The sequence below is a fragment of the Toxotes jaculatrix genome, chromosome 11 (assembly GCF_017976425.1).
Source record: "Toxotes jaculatrix isolate fToxJac2 chromosome 11, fToxJac2.pri, whole genome shotgun sequence".
Classification (NCBI taxonomy): Eukaryota; Metazoa; Chordata; class Actinopteri; family Toxotidae; genus Toxotes; species Toxotes jaculatrix.
The window spans coordinates 232,394-248,332 of record NC_054404.1 but is presented as its reverse complement, the minus strand read 5'-3'; the positions used below and the strand labels follow the sequence as shown (position 1 = coordinate 248,332).

Sequence of the window (15,939 nt, the reverse complement as noted above, 5' to 3'; positions counted from 1 at the left end):
GAAGTTGATAATAAAAAGCAGAGCTCAGTGTTTCTGAGCTCTGAGTCTGGAGGATGAATGTCTGTCTGTCTGTTTTCATGTCTGTCTTCATGTCTCAGAGCTGATAGTTCCAACAGAATCTCTGAAAGCAGAATGTGAGGCCGAGCCTTCAGCTGTCCGGCTCCTCTGCTGTGGAACCAGCTGTTTGTGTGTATCATGTCCTATATGCTGCTTATCCTTCTCCTCCTCTCCTCCATCCCCAGCTGTTCTACCTTCCTCCTCTTCCTCCTCTCACCCAGCCCGGCCCTCAGCAGGAGGGTCCCCCATATGAGCCGGGTTCACAGGGAGCTGTTTCTGCTGATCTGGGGTCAGACTCTGGCTCTCTGACTGTGGGAGGAGCAGGATAAATAACACTGAACTGAACTGAATTGAATTGCTCAGGTAGAGCTGCTTCCTGTCAGGTGACCTGTTACCTGGAATCAAACAGGAAGTTGACTGCGGTTTGTGTTGAAGGGAACCGTCTGAGTCAGAGTGAGGGGAATTCATCCTGAAGTTTCCAGCTCGACCAGTTTGACGAGCAGCAGCAGTTTGAGTGACGTGACGTTTTGACCACTTCCTGTTTCCTGTAACAACAGATCCACAGGAACATCAGCTGACGTTCTCTCATCACAGCAGAACGGCTCCATGTTCTGCCTGAGGAACCACAGCACCTGAGACCAGTTCATAACATCCACTCAGAACCAGATCAGGAATCAGAACCAGGTCCATGTTCAGTGTTACATCCTGAACGTGGAGAACGCTGGTCTAAACACACACAAACCAGTTTAACCACCAGTGAAACCAGTAACACACTGACACATGTCAATCATCACTGATAAACTTCCTGTTTACTGCAGCTGAAGAGGCCACACCCACCACCAGGACAACACTGATAGACAAACTATGACATCACTGACCCCAGAGACCAGAGCAGAGTCACTGAGTGCAGGTTCTGTTCACAGGAAGAGGACCAAAGACACCACAGAGACATTCTCTGTTGGACACGATGAGACTCTGACTGACTGTTTACCTGCAGCCGTCGATCACACGGGTTCAGGTGAACCTGAGGGTCAAAGATCTTCAACGCACAGCGATGATCCACACATGACCAACAGTCTGTTTCCAGGAACAACAGCATGTGACAGAGAATCATTAACTGACCCGAGGACAGTTCACACTGGGACCACCTGTAACCAACTGAAGGTAAAAGCACTGAACTCTGTCCACAGACCAGTTTGTTATCACAGCCATGTTTCTGAAGCAGCAAAGCCTCCATCAGGTCTCAGCTTAGTTTAGTCAGGTCTCACGTAAACTAAGACAAGTTACAGGTCAGACAGTCCGAGGTCACGTCTCAATTATTTCGACAAATCAAGTCAAATCTCTAACTGTTAGAAAGTCATGTCCTTATGAAGACAGCAAGTCTCAAGTCCATGCCAAGTTTCTGTTAAAGCAAATCCAAGATCCTTATCAGTCCACTTCAACCAAGAGGTGTCCAATCAGGTCTCAAGGTTTCAAGTCATGCCTCAGTTTTGTTGACATGTCCAAGTCAATTCTCGAGTCATACAAGACAGTTCTGTCTTTAACCTGAAGTCAGAGAACAAGTCTCATCAAGTGAACCACCGACAAACCCAAGTCAAACTGTGACGTCCCAGTCGAGTCTCAAGTCAATCAGGGCAAGTCCAAGTCAGGTCTCAGGTCCCAGTCAGGTTTCATGTCTGCAGCTCTGCTCCGATCTCAGAGTTTGAGACAAAACGAGACATCTGAAGACGTCTCCTGACTCAGAGAATGGATGAGTGAGAAGCGAGACTGAAGCTTTGATCCTTCAGGTTCAGCTCAGCTCTGTTGTGACCTTTAACCCAGACCTCGCCATACTCAGGTGTGTTAATACAGCTGTGTTTGCATGTGTCATTCAGGGTCATCGGGAAAACACAGCGCCGAGGATCAGTGGACTCAGCTGTGACCCGACGTGCACGTATGCAGAGGCTTTTATTTTGGAGTTTCTCTTGTTTCTATTCTGTTTTTTATTTCCTGTCTGTTGTTTTAATATTATACACTTTTTATCATTTCTTCTGGTATTTTGAAGGTTTGCTCAACAGCTGTTTTCAGTTTATGAACAGAAGCCAGTCAAAAGTTTCATTTCATATTTATTCATTTGTTCATGTGTTTTAATTTTCACGTGGGTTATTGATTCTGGCTCAGAGATAAACTTTGTATTTCTCTCTGAATAGAAACAGAAGTGCAGGATTTCCCAGCTCTGTCAGATTCGGTTTCTGATCATCAGTGTTGTTCAGCTGCTTTCAGTTTTGGTGCTTTAGGGATTTTTGGGTTTGATCAGCTGTTTTGTGTTTGCTCCAGTTGTTTGTCTCTGTTGGTGAAGATGAATCTGTGGAGGTCAGCTCGGCTCAGGAAACTGATCCATCCCTTAGTGATGCTGCTATAGGCCGAGGCTGCTGGGAGACTTCCCATGATCCTCTGCACACCTCTCTTCTTCTCTCTGTCTCTCCTCAGACCCACTCTCACATTTATTATCCTTTATTCCATGCCATTAACTCTGTGTCTTCTCTGTCCCGTCGTCCTGTGCCTGTCTCTCTCTCGTCTCTCTGTCTCTGTACCTGTCTGCAGGTGTCTCTGGCTCCGGAGCTGCATGTCCTCCTTTCACCCAGCCCGGCCCTCGGCAGGAGGGTCCCCCTATGAGCCAGGTTCTGGTCCAGGTTCCTTCCTGTTCACAGGGAGCTGTGTCTGCTGATCTGGGGTCAGACTCTGGGTCACTGCAGAGTCAAAGATAAATATTGAACTCTGTTTTATAGAGTCAGCAGCTGATCTAACACATGATTCCACACAGGACGTGACGATAAAAGATGTGTTGACCGCAGTTGATATCACACAGTGAGTTAGGACACCTCCAGCTGTGATTGAGGGTCTGATGTGGACTGAGGTGTCCCACAGGGATCCGGTCTTGGCTCCTTCTGTCTCTGTAGATCTGCCTCTGAGTCCATCACTCGCCTTCTTCTTTTACTTTACTTACTTTTTTATTTATTTCAAATTCTGAATCAGATCAAATTTCTAAATGGTTCAAAGTGAACAAACGTCTGTGCAGAGTCTGCATGTTCTCCCTGAGCCTGCGTGGGTTCTCCGGGTTCCTCCCACAATCCCAGTCAACAGCAGCTCTATTAACAATCAGGTGAACTGGCTGCTCTGCACTGACCTCAGGTGTGTGTGTGTGTGTGTGTGTCTTTGTGTGTCAGTCCTGTGATTGACTGGTGACCAGTCCAGGGTGAACCCCGCCCCCCACCCATAGTCAGCTGGGATAGGCTCCAGCTCCCTGCGACTCTGATGGACCAAGCGGTATAGAATGAATGAATGGATGGGTGGATGAATAGATGGATGGATGAATGAATGAATGGATGGATGGGTGGATGAATAGATGGATGGATGAATGAATGAATGGATGGATGGGTGGATGAATAGATGGATGGATGGATGGATGAATGAATGGATGGATGGGTGGATGAATAGATGAATGGATGAATGAATGGATGGGTGGATGAATAGATGGATGAATGAATGGATGGATGGATTGGTGGATGAATAGATGAATGGATGAATGAATGGATGGGTGGATGAATGAATAGATGGATGGATGAATGAATGAATGGATGGATGGGTGGATGAATAGATGGATGGATGAATGAATGAATGGATGGATGGGTGGATGAATAGATGGATGGATGGATGGATGAATGAATGGATGGATGGGTGGATGAATAGATGAATGGATGAATGAATGGATGGGTGGATGAATAGATGGATGAATGAATGGATGGATGGATGGGTGGATGAATAGATGGATGGATGGATGAATGAATGAATGGATGGATTGGTGGATGAATAGATGAATGGATGAATGAATGGATGGGTGGATGAATGAATAGATGGATGGATGAATGGATGAATAGATGGATGGGTGGATGAATAGATGGATGGTTTGGTTCATGGACACACTGAGTTTTTGCTGCCTCACAAATTGAAGTAGTTTCTCACGTCTTTGTGTCCAAACCCAGCGAGCTGCTCAGATCTGATGGAACGAAGCTTCAGCTCTGTCTGCTCCTTGAATCCTGTCAGTTGCACAATCTGTGCTTCTTATTAGAAACTGACATATGTCAGTAGCTGCTGTTCATGTTAGAATCACTGCTCATTGTGACCTTTGTTGGTTTAACATGTCAGAGATTTTCATTTCTTTACTTTTTTACTCCAATGCTCAGTGATGTAATCAGTGAAACACTTTCATTGAGACGTAATTTCCCAGCATTCATTGCAAACTGTCCGTTTGGAAATGTGTTGAAAATATTCAGCACTGTGGAAACACAGTGCCACCTGCTGCTCACTCACACTCACTACAGCTGATCAGCTCTGACTGACACCCACAGGGAGACAGATGACCTGTGTCCAGGTGTGACTGAGACCTGGAGTCATGCTCATGATCCTGGTTAGTGTCAGATCTTCCTCTTCATTTATTCTGCCTGTGTCCTCACAGTCACAAACATCAGCACTCTGCTGATGGGTTGTTATTGGTGAATTTATTATTGATAGATTTATCAGTAATGATGTTCTGGATCCAAACCCGTAAAGTAAAAGTTCACTGTGCAGAAGAATATATGATATTATTGGATGCATTCATGTGTTCATCACTTTCATAAAAATATGATTATTCTGTTGTTCTAACTTTTTTCTCACTGAAGATGAACTTGGATTTGATTCGTTGCTTCCTCCGTCACAGTTAATGACTGATATATGTTGATACTGACATTTAGTGACATTTGATCAGTAAGCAGTGGATTATTCACGAGCCGAATTTACCAGCAGCTTGTCAGCACCGCGTGGATTTGAGGTGGCCTCGCGAGCTGTGCGCACAGCAGATGTTCGAGGCAAGATTAACTAAAACTCCTGGATTTCCTAACGGAGTTCAACACACCCCGAAAGGAGGGCGATTATTTCAGGTAGTCTTCAAGGAGAAGACACGGTGTTCGCCGAAAGATAAAACAAACCCTGATGTGACACCCCTGTCACAGAAAGGGCTGGAAAACCGCCTGAAACTGCCGCAACGAGCTCTCCTGTGTTTGAAGCCGCCCGCTGTCGTTTCTGAAGCTTCACGACACTTCGCGACATTTGCAGGCAGAATTTGCGGCCGTCCAATCAAATTGGATGCAGCCAGCAGGCTGCGTAGGAGCTCAGCCAATCACAGACAGGAGAAGATTCGCGCGGTGTGCCGCTTGTCGCCTCTCTGCCGCAGCGGCTTATCCACTCTGCCCGGCCACCTTCCGCTCGGAGCCGCTTCGTGCCGCAGCAGCAGTTGCTAGCCGACAGGCTGCCGCTGCTCTCCGGTTGGGATGTGACAGAGGTGCGGCAGACAACCGACCCAGAGCTCATCCAGGACGAACCGGGAGAAGCAGGACCGTTCCGGGTTGAATCGTAAGTGTTGGAGTTGAACATTATCTCGGTGGTTTGAGCCGTAAAAGCCTGAAACGGAGCGCGTTTCTGGCGGAGCGGCGGTGTGTGCGTGCGTGCGTGTGTGTGTGCGCGCGGGCGCGGGTGCAGGTCCCGTTATTTACCCACCGCTGGATCTTGTGGGGAATACGGGGACCAACACGGTCACAGCTCCGTCCGCTAAATGTCGATTCAAGAGAAAAACGGTGACGCTGCTGCGGAAAACACAGGAGGCCCGAGGGTTTGCCGCCCTCCTCCTCTTCTCCTCCTCACCCCCCTCCTCCTCCCCGTCTCCTCTCCTCCTCTTCCCCGTCTCCTCACTCTCTCATCTTCCCTTCTCCTCCCCTCCCCCTCTCCTTCTCTCCCTCTCCTCCTCCTCCCCTCCTCCCCTCTTCTCCAGCAGTCAGAAAACAGCAGAGGAGAGTTTGTGGTGAAACACTGTTTAACAGTTTGGTTTATTTAGGTCACATTCGGTGTACGAGCACAATAAAACAACAGAATCTACTGAGAGCGATGACAGACAGCTACAGACAGACAGACAGACAGACAGACAGAGTCAGTCACAGAGAGACAGACTGGGACACTTCTGTCAAGTTGAATAGAATTAGTAGAGATCAGCTTCTGTCGGCGAAATTCAAAATAAAATCCCCATAAACACAGTAGAGTTCAAAGTTTTAGACTATTTGATATAAAAAAAAGTGATCTTTCTCTGATGATCAACACTCTTTCATATTTTTAATACAACATAATTAATCACTTACTGATTTTATGATTTCCTTCCTGAAGAAGTGAAAAACTTAAGTGAAATTTACTTGTACTTTTCCTTCTAATACAATTCATATGCCCCCCCCGCCCCCACTAACTACGAGTTAGTCTGCATTACAGAATGGTTTTATTTGTTTTTTTCCAGGAGTGATAGATTATTGCTACTTTATTTTTTATGTTTAGCTTTGTTTCATTTGTGTTTCTTTACACTTTTATATATTTATTTATTTAATCTTTTGTTCTATGTTTGATTACGTTTTTTAAATTTAATTTTTATTCTGTTTGATAGAAACTTTTTCATTTAATTTTACAGTGCTTTTATTGTGAAAGTCATTCCACCGTACTTCCGTTCTTCGGAACCATTTAATCCTTTCCCACAATGCTTTGTGTCCACGTCCCCTGCTTCCTGTTTATTGTGACCGTCTCCACCGGTAAAATTTAACATTATCTGCGCTTTGCCGCCGTTAAAGATCGGTGAGTAACCGAATCCCGAAACGTTTCACCGTCAAATCCGGCTATCGCCGTTTATTCCGCGGTCTGTTCTTTTATTTTGATAGTTAACGTTGAAGGAAGAGAAAATCCCCCCTCTGCTTCCTCATCAGTGACACTGAGCCCGGCCGAGCCCCGGAACTCCGCTCAGAAAATGGACTATATAAAACCTCCTCGCTTTAATTCAAATATAAAATATTTTTATTGTGATTTAAGACATATTTTGATATAATGGCACCTTGTTATAATTTCGGCGATCAGATAAGACATGAATTAGCTATAAACGTGGAAGAAATGTACTCTTGAATGCAGCAACCGCCCTCTGCGGGGTATTTAGTGCGAAAGAATAGCGGGAAGAACGAGGTGATCTGTCATTTACGTTGATAAATAGAGTTAAATGGACAATGCTTTTTTATTTAATGCGCCCTAGACTGAAGAGCGGGAGAGCAATTGGCTTAGAAGGAAAATCCCGCCTGTCACGTATGTAGGGCTCCCGGTAGACTGGGATGCACTTAAAATGACAGATTTCCGAACGTAGTTCGGCGAAACGCTGTGTCTTGGTTACAATAAAAAGCGTCGCAGAGGAGCAGGAGGGTTTTATCAGTCTGCTGCTTCTAATCTCAAAGCTTTTATAAATGTTACATCTTCCGTAGGCGGCTTTTGTGTCTGACAGACGTCAGAGGTCACCTGTGTTTATCATGTACAGTGACGTCACAGAGTGTTGACCTTACATGGGAGTGTTGGTCTGCAGCAGTGACAGTGATGCATTTGTTTTCTGGGTCATCATTGGTGTCCAATGACAAGCCTGCAGACACAGATCGATAACTTCATACAGACCTTCATCGTTTAATGTCACAAACTAGATTTAGTTAGTTAGCTAGCTAGTTAGTTAGCTCAGATCCAGACACTCTGAGGTAAAACAAAGAAAAGAATGAATCCTCACGCTGAGGAATTCAACATCGTTATTGATTCATTTCCTGTGAATTAACTCATCGATTAATCATATGAATGGTTTTGTACCGTCCCTGAGAATATGTGGGACGATGGTTGTGAGTCTGTCGCAGCATCAGATCAGTCAGATGCAGTTATTGGTCCTGTGGAAGCGGGAATGTGCTGCAGCACAGGTGTGAAGCACAGACTGAAACACTTTTTTACTTTCCATCACTGTTAATTCATATTAAAATAAAGTTCATATAAAACAGTTTAATTGAGAAATAATTTGAATATTCATATCAGCATTGATTACCCTGAACTGTCAGCGCAGTCTTCACTGGTCTCTGGTCCCAGGTCTTTAGCTTTCCAGGATGTGCTGTCCCACATGCTGACCTCTCTGTCCTGCTCCTCTCTCCTCCCCTCCTCCTCCCTCAGACCTGTGGCTGCTCTTCTCAAGCTCTTCCTCCTCCACCTGGGTTCAGAATGGAGGACTCGGAGACAGAGCTGGCAGTGTCGGAGTCGGACGCCTTGGGTGCGGACTTCATCACGGTGGAGCTGGACACGCAGCCCATCGAGTATGTGGTAAAGTGGGCCGAAGTCGGCTCCAAGTTCACCATCTCCTGCGTGAAGAAGGACTCGGACGACCCGTCGGATCTGACGGCCGACCAGCTGAAGATCGAGACGGACGAGGCCTTCTTCGCTCCGTACGAGGAGGTGTACCCCTGTGAGGTGACGGAGCAGAGCGTGGAGATAAAGACAGACTCTGACGAGGAGGACGAGGACACCGAGGAGGAGCAGGAGGTGCTGGTGGAGGCGGGGAGCAGCCAGCTAGATGGCGAGGCTGACTCGGACCAGGCCGACTTCGAGCCTGACGACCGGCAGTACCGCTGCAGCTACTGCGGGAAAAGTTACAGCCACGCCTCCAGCCTGTACCGCCACCAGCAGACGCACATCGGAAAGAGCGCCGGGACACCCCTGCCAACCAAACGGGCGCTGGAGCCAACGCATCAGGATGCACGCTACACCTGCCCCCACTGCGGGATGAGCTTCAAAGGAAGCAGGTCAGTGTTCACTGTTCACCTGATTGGGTTTCAGTGGCCCCCCATCCACAGTCCGTTAGTTCTGTCTCTGCTGATACAGAGTCTGATCTGATGTTTATCCTGAACCTAAACGTAGATTAAATCTGTACGTTCACATGATCCGAACCCTGAAGGTCCGGACTCTGATCTGTAAAGTCTCCGCTCCACAGTTCACTCACACTCTCCAGCTAAACTCTGAGGATTTAAGATCAGAAACGTTTAATCAGGATCAGCCTGAAATCAGACGCGATGTGACGAACATCAGTTCACTAATGTTCTGTTTAGTTGTGGAGTTAGTGTGAATGTCAGGGGAGTCCTGGTTGGCTGCTGCCACAGGTGAGCTGCAGGTGCTCAGGTGAGCTCTGAGCCTCAGGTTACCAGCTGGAGACCGTTTGTTTTCCTTGCTGTGAAATGTTCTCACAGAATTTCATTAGATAAACTAAAGATTTGGATTGACATGTCATTTGTTACATAATCTGAGTAAATACACACACACACATACACACACACACACTCTCACTCTGTCACAAGCATTTTTCCATTTTCAGACAGTTCATAGACTCACCGATGAGTCGATTAATCTGCTGACTGGAGGAAATAATCTGCACATATTCAATAATCACTTCGAAGGTTAGTTTCAGCGAACCGATGTCATCTTTGTTTGTTTACCTGTCAGGATGCTGGGGAGTCACCTGCGACTGCATGGGAAGCGGCGGATCCACCCCTGCAACATCTGCGGGAAGGAGTTCAACCACAGCTCCAGCCTGTCACGCCACCGCCTCATCCACAAGAAGGGCAAAGGAATTCCCAAGGACGCCGCTCTGAGCCCCAACGTGGCCGCCCTGCGCCACTCGCTGAAGGCTGGCGGCAAGAACAAGAAGACCAAGAGGCAGCAGCAGAGGCAGCAGCATGTGGCGGCCGCCATCATTCAGAGCCAGGGAGGTGATAAGTTCTACGCCTGCCCGCAGTGCGACATGAGCTTCAGGACGTCCACGCAGCTGTCCAAACACCAGGTGACCCACGTCAAAGAGCTGCTGGACAGCTACACGCCCGGTAAGGAGAACCTGGGTGAGACCTCGTCCGACCTCAAGATCCGACTCAAGCTCTGCTCCCGTGACAAACCTAACTTCTACACCCTTTGTAAAAAGAACCGCCGCCGCCGGGGAGGCCGGGCCGGCAAACGGGGTTCGACTGCCTCTGAGGAGGAGGAGGGAGGTGGTGGGGGGGGAGCAGCAGCCGGTCGCCACAGCTGCAGCCAGTGTGGGAAGCAGTTCAGCCACGCCTCTAGCTTGGCGCGGCACCAGCAGACCCACAGGGTGGGGGATGGCGTTGGGCGAGGGAAACTGCAGCAGCACCAGAAGCAGCTTCACGCTAACACCGGACTCCCTGCCGCCAAGACCAAGACCTACACCTGCGCCGCCTGCAACAAGACCTTCATGCACTCGTCCAGCTTCTCCCGCCACAAGAAGGCACACATGGAGGAGGAGCAGCGGGCCCGCGCCGCCGCCGCCAAGCGCCGGAAGAGAGTCGTCTTAGATGAAACTGCCCCTCTGGAGTCTGACTCCGAGTGACGTCACCTGGCTCTGGATTGGGTTTGGACTGCATCTGAACCTGTTCTGAGTTGGTTCTGAATCAGCATTGACTGGTTCTGGACTGGTTTGGAACCAGTTCTGGAAAAGTTCTAATTTGGAAAAGTTCTGGACCAGTTGGGGACAGGTTCTGGGCTACTTGTGGCTGTTTGGTTGTCCACGTTTGAGAACTGGAACTGGTTGAGTCCTCTCTGGTGTAGATAGCAGCAGGATATCCATATATGGTCACATGGCGGCGTGATCTTCACGTATGGTCGCATCCATATATGGCCGTAACTGACCTTCAGCTAATTTGCTCTTCAGGATGGGATTAGATTTAAAGTGTTACCCCTCACCCGCCCCCCTGCCCCCTGCCCCGCCCCCTGCCCCGCCCCCAACCCCCCCACACACACCTGTCCACCACCTGTTAGAACGCTGTTCTCCTGCATTCTGACCCTCGGTTTCAGGCCACGCCCACCCGCTGCCAGGTTTTCCATCAGCCCCGGGACCTCTGTCTGCATGCAGAGCATCATGGGAAACTGAGTCTGTACAGAAAAGATTGACAGCAGCAGTGAAAGCTGCAGATGGAGCTGATGCTGGACACTGTGCTGTGATTGGTCAGAGCTCAGAGCTCAGTGTGGATCCTGCAGAACCCACTCCAGCCTCAGAGTTCTGACTGCTTCTCCGCTGAATCCTGATTTGTTCCGGTTTTTGGTTTTCTTGTTTATTCACTTGGTCCTCGATCTTTGGCGAAGTTTAGAGTCAGAATCAAAATTCTCTTGAATTTAACTTTCAGAAAAGTTTCCTGTTGATCAGCTGTTCTCGCTCTCTCTCTCTCTCTCTGGGATTTGTTCTCTCAGATTCTTCTCTGCTTTCCTGAATAACAACAACAATCAGCTGATTCTGATCCGATCGATCCGATCTGATCTGGTCCCGTCACAGTTCAGAGCAGTGATTCCTTCACTCGTCTCCATGTTTTGTTTCCTTCTCTTCATTTTTCTCCGGAACGTCCCTGCCCAGTTCGTCCCTCAGTGATTTCGATTGGCTGAAGTTCTTATTGGCACCGCGTTCTGATTGGTTAACTGTTATAGCTTTGCTAGTTGATGGTTTTAAAAGGTTAAAATGTGAAATCTGAGCAGGCGAGCCGATCGTTTGGGGCCGGCGTTCCTCCACATTAACGTATGCATGAAGATTATATTCTGCAGCTAGTCGGCCATATTTGTAGTTTTTCATCTGGGTGTGATGATGACCGATCTGCAGCGTCTAACGTTTGGGTTTCTCATTTTAGCAGCAGAGTGACGGCGTCGGTGGAGGACGAAGGGGAAACTGCACTACTTATTTATGAATTTGGAACAATGTTGTAATATATAAATATAAATGGTATTTAAATGTGATTCACAAGTTTAAAAAAAATAAAAAAAAATAAAAAAATAAGAGAGCGTCTAGGTGACCGCGCCTGGCCTAGCTGCCCTCATTACCGTAGCAACTTCACCGCCACCTTCATCATTTAGCATCGTCGTCATCATCAGCAGCAGCACACAGGAAAAGACTCCAGCACTAACAGATGTCCAGTCTTTCAAAGTTAAAGCCTCCTAATCAGTTTATTAAGAAAGACAAAGAATCTGATGCGTCTCAGTAGGTGGAAACACAAACCAGCTGTTTCCACAAAGTACATGAGACTTAATCTGAGACATTTGGACAGAAACGTTCAAACAAAGGTTCAGACACTGTCTTGATCTAATGATGTCAGAGATTTCCAGTACAAACACTGGTTTCCAGTGAATTAAATCTGGTTTCAAAAAGTACAGATGGGACGATTTACATTGAATTTGGACTCAAACCAGCGTCTGTCTGAGAGGACATTCATTGCTGAAACAGTTTACCAAAGTCTCTGAGCAGCTGTGTCCTAAATTCTGGGGCATTAAGAGCAAACTGTGAGTCAGACGGACGTCCATCTGAGAGGACAATTGGACAGAAAGGCTTAAAAATCTGTTAATGTCAAAGATGAGTTTACTAGTCTCGAGGTAACGTCTGGACGTCTCTGTCTGAGGTAACATTTGGACGTCTCTGTCCAAGGTAACGTCTCTAACGTTTGCATTTGGACGAAGATATTGTGTCGTTGAAAAGACAGTGGTACATGTTTTTGCTGATGTGCAACCGGTGTGGACTCACATGGACGTCTGTCTGACAGGCTAAAGACTTGGAGGAATCTCATGTCCCACCACAGAATATGTGTCTGTCCAGGTCGGTGCCGGTGCCTGGTAATGTTGGAGGCTGTTCACAGATTGGACCAAACATAAAGGAGCATCAAGTCCGATGTCCACAGCTTTTCCTCCCTGATGGACCAGCTTTCACCAAAATAAAAGCATCACCTGTGGACATCGGTGGGTTAGGCTAACCCTAACCCTAAAGATCACCCCTCCCCACCCCCCATCACCCCCCCCCTCCCCTCACATCACCCTCCCCATCACCCCCCAACCCCTGAAGCCTGCTGTCCAGTTCCTGTGTCTCGGGCCTTAAAGCTGCCGTTCTCCTGTCCACAGCAGAGTTTCACATTTAGCTCCATGTTGTGTTGGCTTGTTTTTGATTGGTTGGTTTCTCAGCTTCACCTGCAGGTAGGAGGTCGTTCGTCATTGTATCGTGTTTGAATAGAATAAACCCAGTTGACATGTTTTGTCTTGCGTTTTGTAATAAACCTTCAAAGGAAGTTCCCTCTCTGTGTCTTCACTGTAAACGGGTTCAGATCCAGACCTTCAGAGTTCTCGTGTGAAGTGTGCGAGGACTCTGGACCAGGAAGGGTTAAAGACTGAGCTGAAGTCTCTGACCGTGAGGGTCCTCGTACTGACCCACAAACCTGCAGGTCTACCTGATCCAGGTGATCCAGCCGCTTCCTGTAACGTCTGCGCAGCAGCTTCTGCTAAACAAATATGGAGACTGTTCTTTAAAGACCATGGCGTGTCCGCCTCGTTACAGACTCAGTCCGGTTCAGTCTGCATCCCAAACAGACTCTACAGGTCCACAGAAAGTCCACTTTAGTTCCATCACAGCTGAGAACTGCAGTGACTCGGTGTGACCACAAGAGGGTGACAAACCCTCAGAATGGTTTCTCTGTTCTGATCAACATCAGGATCAGATCTGGGACCAGAACCCTGACGATGTCTGTCCCCCAACAAGAGAACTCCCAACACAGCAACAGCAGGATTCACTGCTTTGTTGTTGTTTTGTTAGTTACTTATTCATTTGTTTGTGTGTGTGTGTGTGTGTGTGTGTGTGTGTATGTGGTCATGGTAAAATGTCCAGGAGACACCTGTTTTTTGTAACAGGAACCACTACAAAGGAGGTGCTGAGTACACTGACAGGTGTTCGCCTGACTCTGTCTGTCTCTCTGTCTCCGTCTGTCTCTCTGTACCTGCTGCCGTGCTTTGTCCCTTTGTTCAGGTCATTGTCCTGCTGGAGGATGAAGTGTCTGAGGATCTGGATCTGAGCAGTCTGAGTGAAGAGACTTCCCATGATCCTCTGCTCACCTCTCCTCTCCTCTCTGTCTCTCCTCAGACCCACTCTCACATTTATCAGCCTTTATTCCATGTCATTAACTCTGTGTCCTCTCTGTCCTGTTGTCCTGTGCCTGTCTCTCTCTGGTGTCTCTGTCCCTGTCTGCAGGTGTCTCTGTCTGTGGTCCTGGCTCCGTCTCTAACACATGACTGTGTTTAATGTCCCACTCTGCTTCAGATCCATGTTGGATCCATATTCTCTGCAGACTGTGATGAAACAGCTGTTTGCTCCTGTGCTCTGTCTCCTATCACAGCTGTAACCTGCTGAGGACAGGATCCACTCACTGTTCTGGGATCTGAATGCTGTCCCTCTAACATCGTCCACTTCCTGTTTGTATCATGTTCTATATGCTGCATGTCCTTCTCCTCCTCTCCTCCATTCCCAGCTGTCCTATCTTCCTCCTCTTCCTCCTCTTCCTCCTCTCACCCAGCCCGACCCTCAGCAGGAGGGTCCCCCATATGAGCCGGGTTCTGCTCGAGGTTCCTTCCTGAATCGCAGGTACACATTTTAATATTTTAATATTTTAAAATTTAAAACAGACACAGTTCGATTAAACTGACGCCTCAACTGTCAACTCTGAAACACGTCAGCTCGGCTGGTGTCCGTGAAGGGTGCTCGTTTTGTTTCTATGACAACGGATCATCATATGGCTGTGCTGGCTCTGAAAAAGACGCTGGATGGACACAGAGATATCCGTCTCCTGAGGACAGACGGAATCGTGTCAAACAGCTGAAAATGTCCACAGTCTGAAGCCGGAGACCTGGGACACGTTCAGACCAGTTCAGCAGCTCTAAGCTCCCAGTAAGTTTCTCCCAAACATCACATGAGCTAACTTTTCTTTTCTGGGTTAAAGGTTTTTAACCTGATAACTCTCAAATAATCTGAATTCTGCCTAGCAACACACCGTGAGGAGCCACGTGATTGGTCCCTAACCCTTTCAATCAAAGCTTCATCTTCAGTCGGCTGGTTTCTGTCAGTTCCAGGTTGTTGAACAGTGAGACCATGTGATCAGTCACCTGATGACTGGACACCATGTTGGAGTAACATGAAAATAATGAACAAATAGTGTGGACAGTGTCAGACGTTGCAGCAGTTGGACACTGTGTCGTTCACTCACACGCTGGAGGGACAACGTCCTAACACCCAACAGGTGATGGATGAAGATCTGGACTGAACCTCTGTCCATGAGTGCGCTGAGAGACGTTTCCCAGACTGTCAGTGATTTATCAGCCCCGCCCTCCGACCCACGATGCATCGTCCTGCTGGATGAGGAGGTTTAAAGGACCCCCCGGGCTCCTACCTGCGTCACGGCCGCTGTCCTCAGCCCTCGGCTGACATCAGCACAGTTAATCTGTTTCTCTGAGCTGATTAAACTGTTTATCTGCTCAGCTGCTGCTAATGACCAGTGCACTGTAAAACACTGTGAAACACTGTAAAACACACTGTGAAACACACTGTAAAACACAAACACTGTGAAACACACTGTAAAACACAAACACTGTGAAACACACTGTAAAACACACTGTGAAACACGTCTCAGGAGGGAAGCAAGGACACACACTCAGGATGTGTTTTACAGTGTGGTTTACAAACTGCTCCTTGTCCTCTGACACTCTGACAGGACTGCAGCTGATTGTGTCTCAGTGAACTGTGATGCATGTATTGGTTATATATTGGTTGTTTCCAGGTTTATGGGAGAATCTTCTGCGTACACACGTGTTTGTACTGAAACACGGTTGATGTGTTGATGCGTTTCATAAAGGAGGAGTCAGACAGTTTGGTGTCAGTCACAATCTGTTTATAGGTTTTATCAGACACAGTGGAGCAGCTACGAGCTCCATCCAACCCACAACAACTGGCTGAAAACATCACGACTCCATGTTACAAAGGAAAAACAGAAACATACAAGATACAGAATCTGATTCTGTATCTCTACACAGCTGATCCGACTTCACCTCTGTAAAACCTGAACCCAGACCAGATCCACTCACACTCTGCACACTGATGCAGCTTCCTGTCTGTCAAACTGAGGTAAGACCAATGTTAATGTG

General features: G+C 47.6%; 1 protein-coding gene across 2 annotated transcripts; it reads left to right on the top strand.

The window, feature by feature from the left end:
* The first annotated feature begins 5,389 nt into the window (after positions 1-5,389).
* Positions 5,390-13,037, top strand: LOC121189984 (zinc finger protein 135). Of its 2 annotated transcripts, none has more exons than XM_041050493.1 (3): positions 5,390-5,487; positions 8,125-8,750; positions 9,445-13,037. In XM_041050493.1, the coding sequence occupies exons 2-3, from the start codon at positions 8,173-8,175 to the stop codon at positions 10,337-10,339; spliced, it is 1,473 nt and encodes a 490-aa protein (XP_040906427.1). In that variant the 5' UTR covers positions 5,390-5,487; positions 8,125-8,172; the 3' UTR covers positions 10,340-13,037. The 2 variants fall into 2 exon arrangements, with proteins under 2 accessions (XP_040906427.1, XP_040906426.1); XM_041050492.1 differs by lacking the exon at positions 5,390-5,487 and adding an exon at positions 6,650-6,741.
* The last annotated feature ends 2,902 nt before the right edge of the window (positions 13,038-15,939 follow it).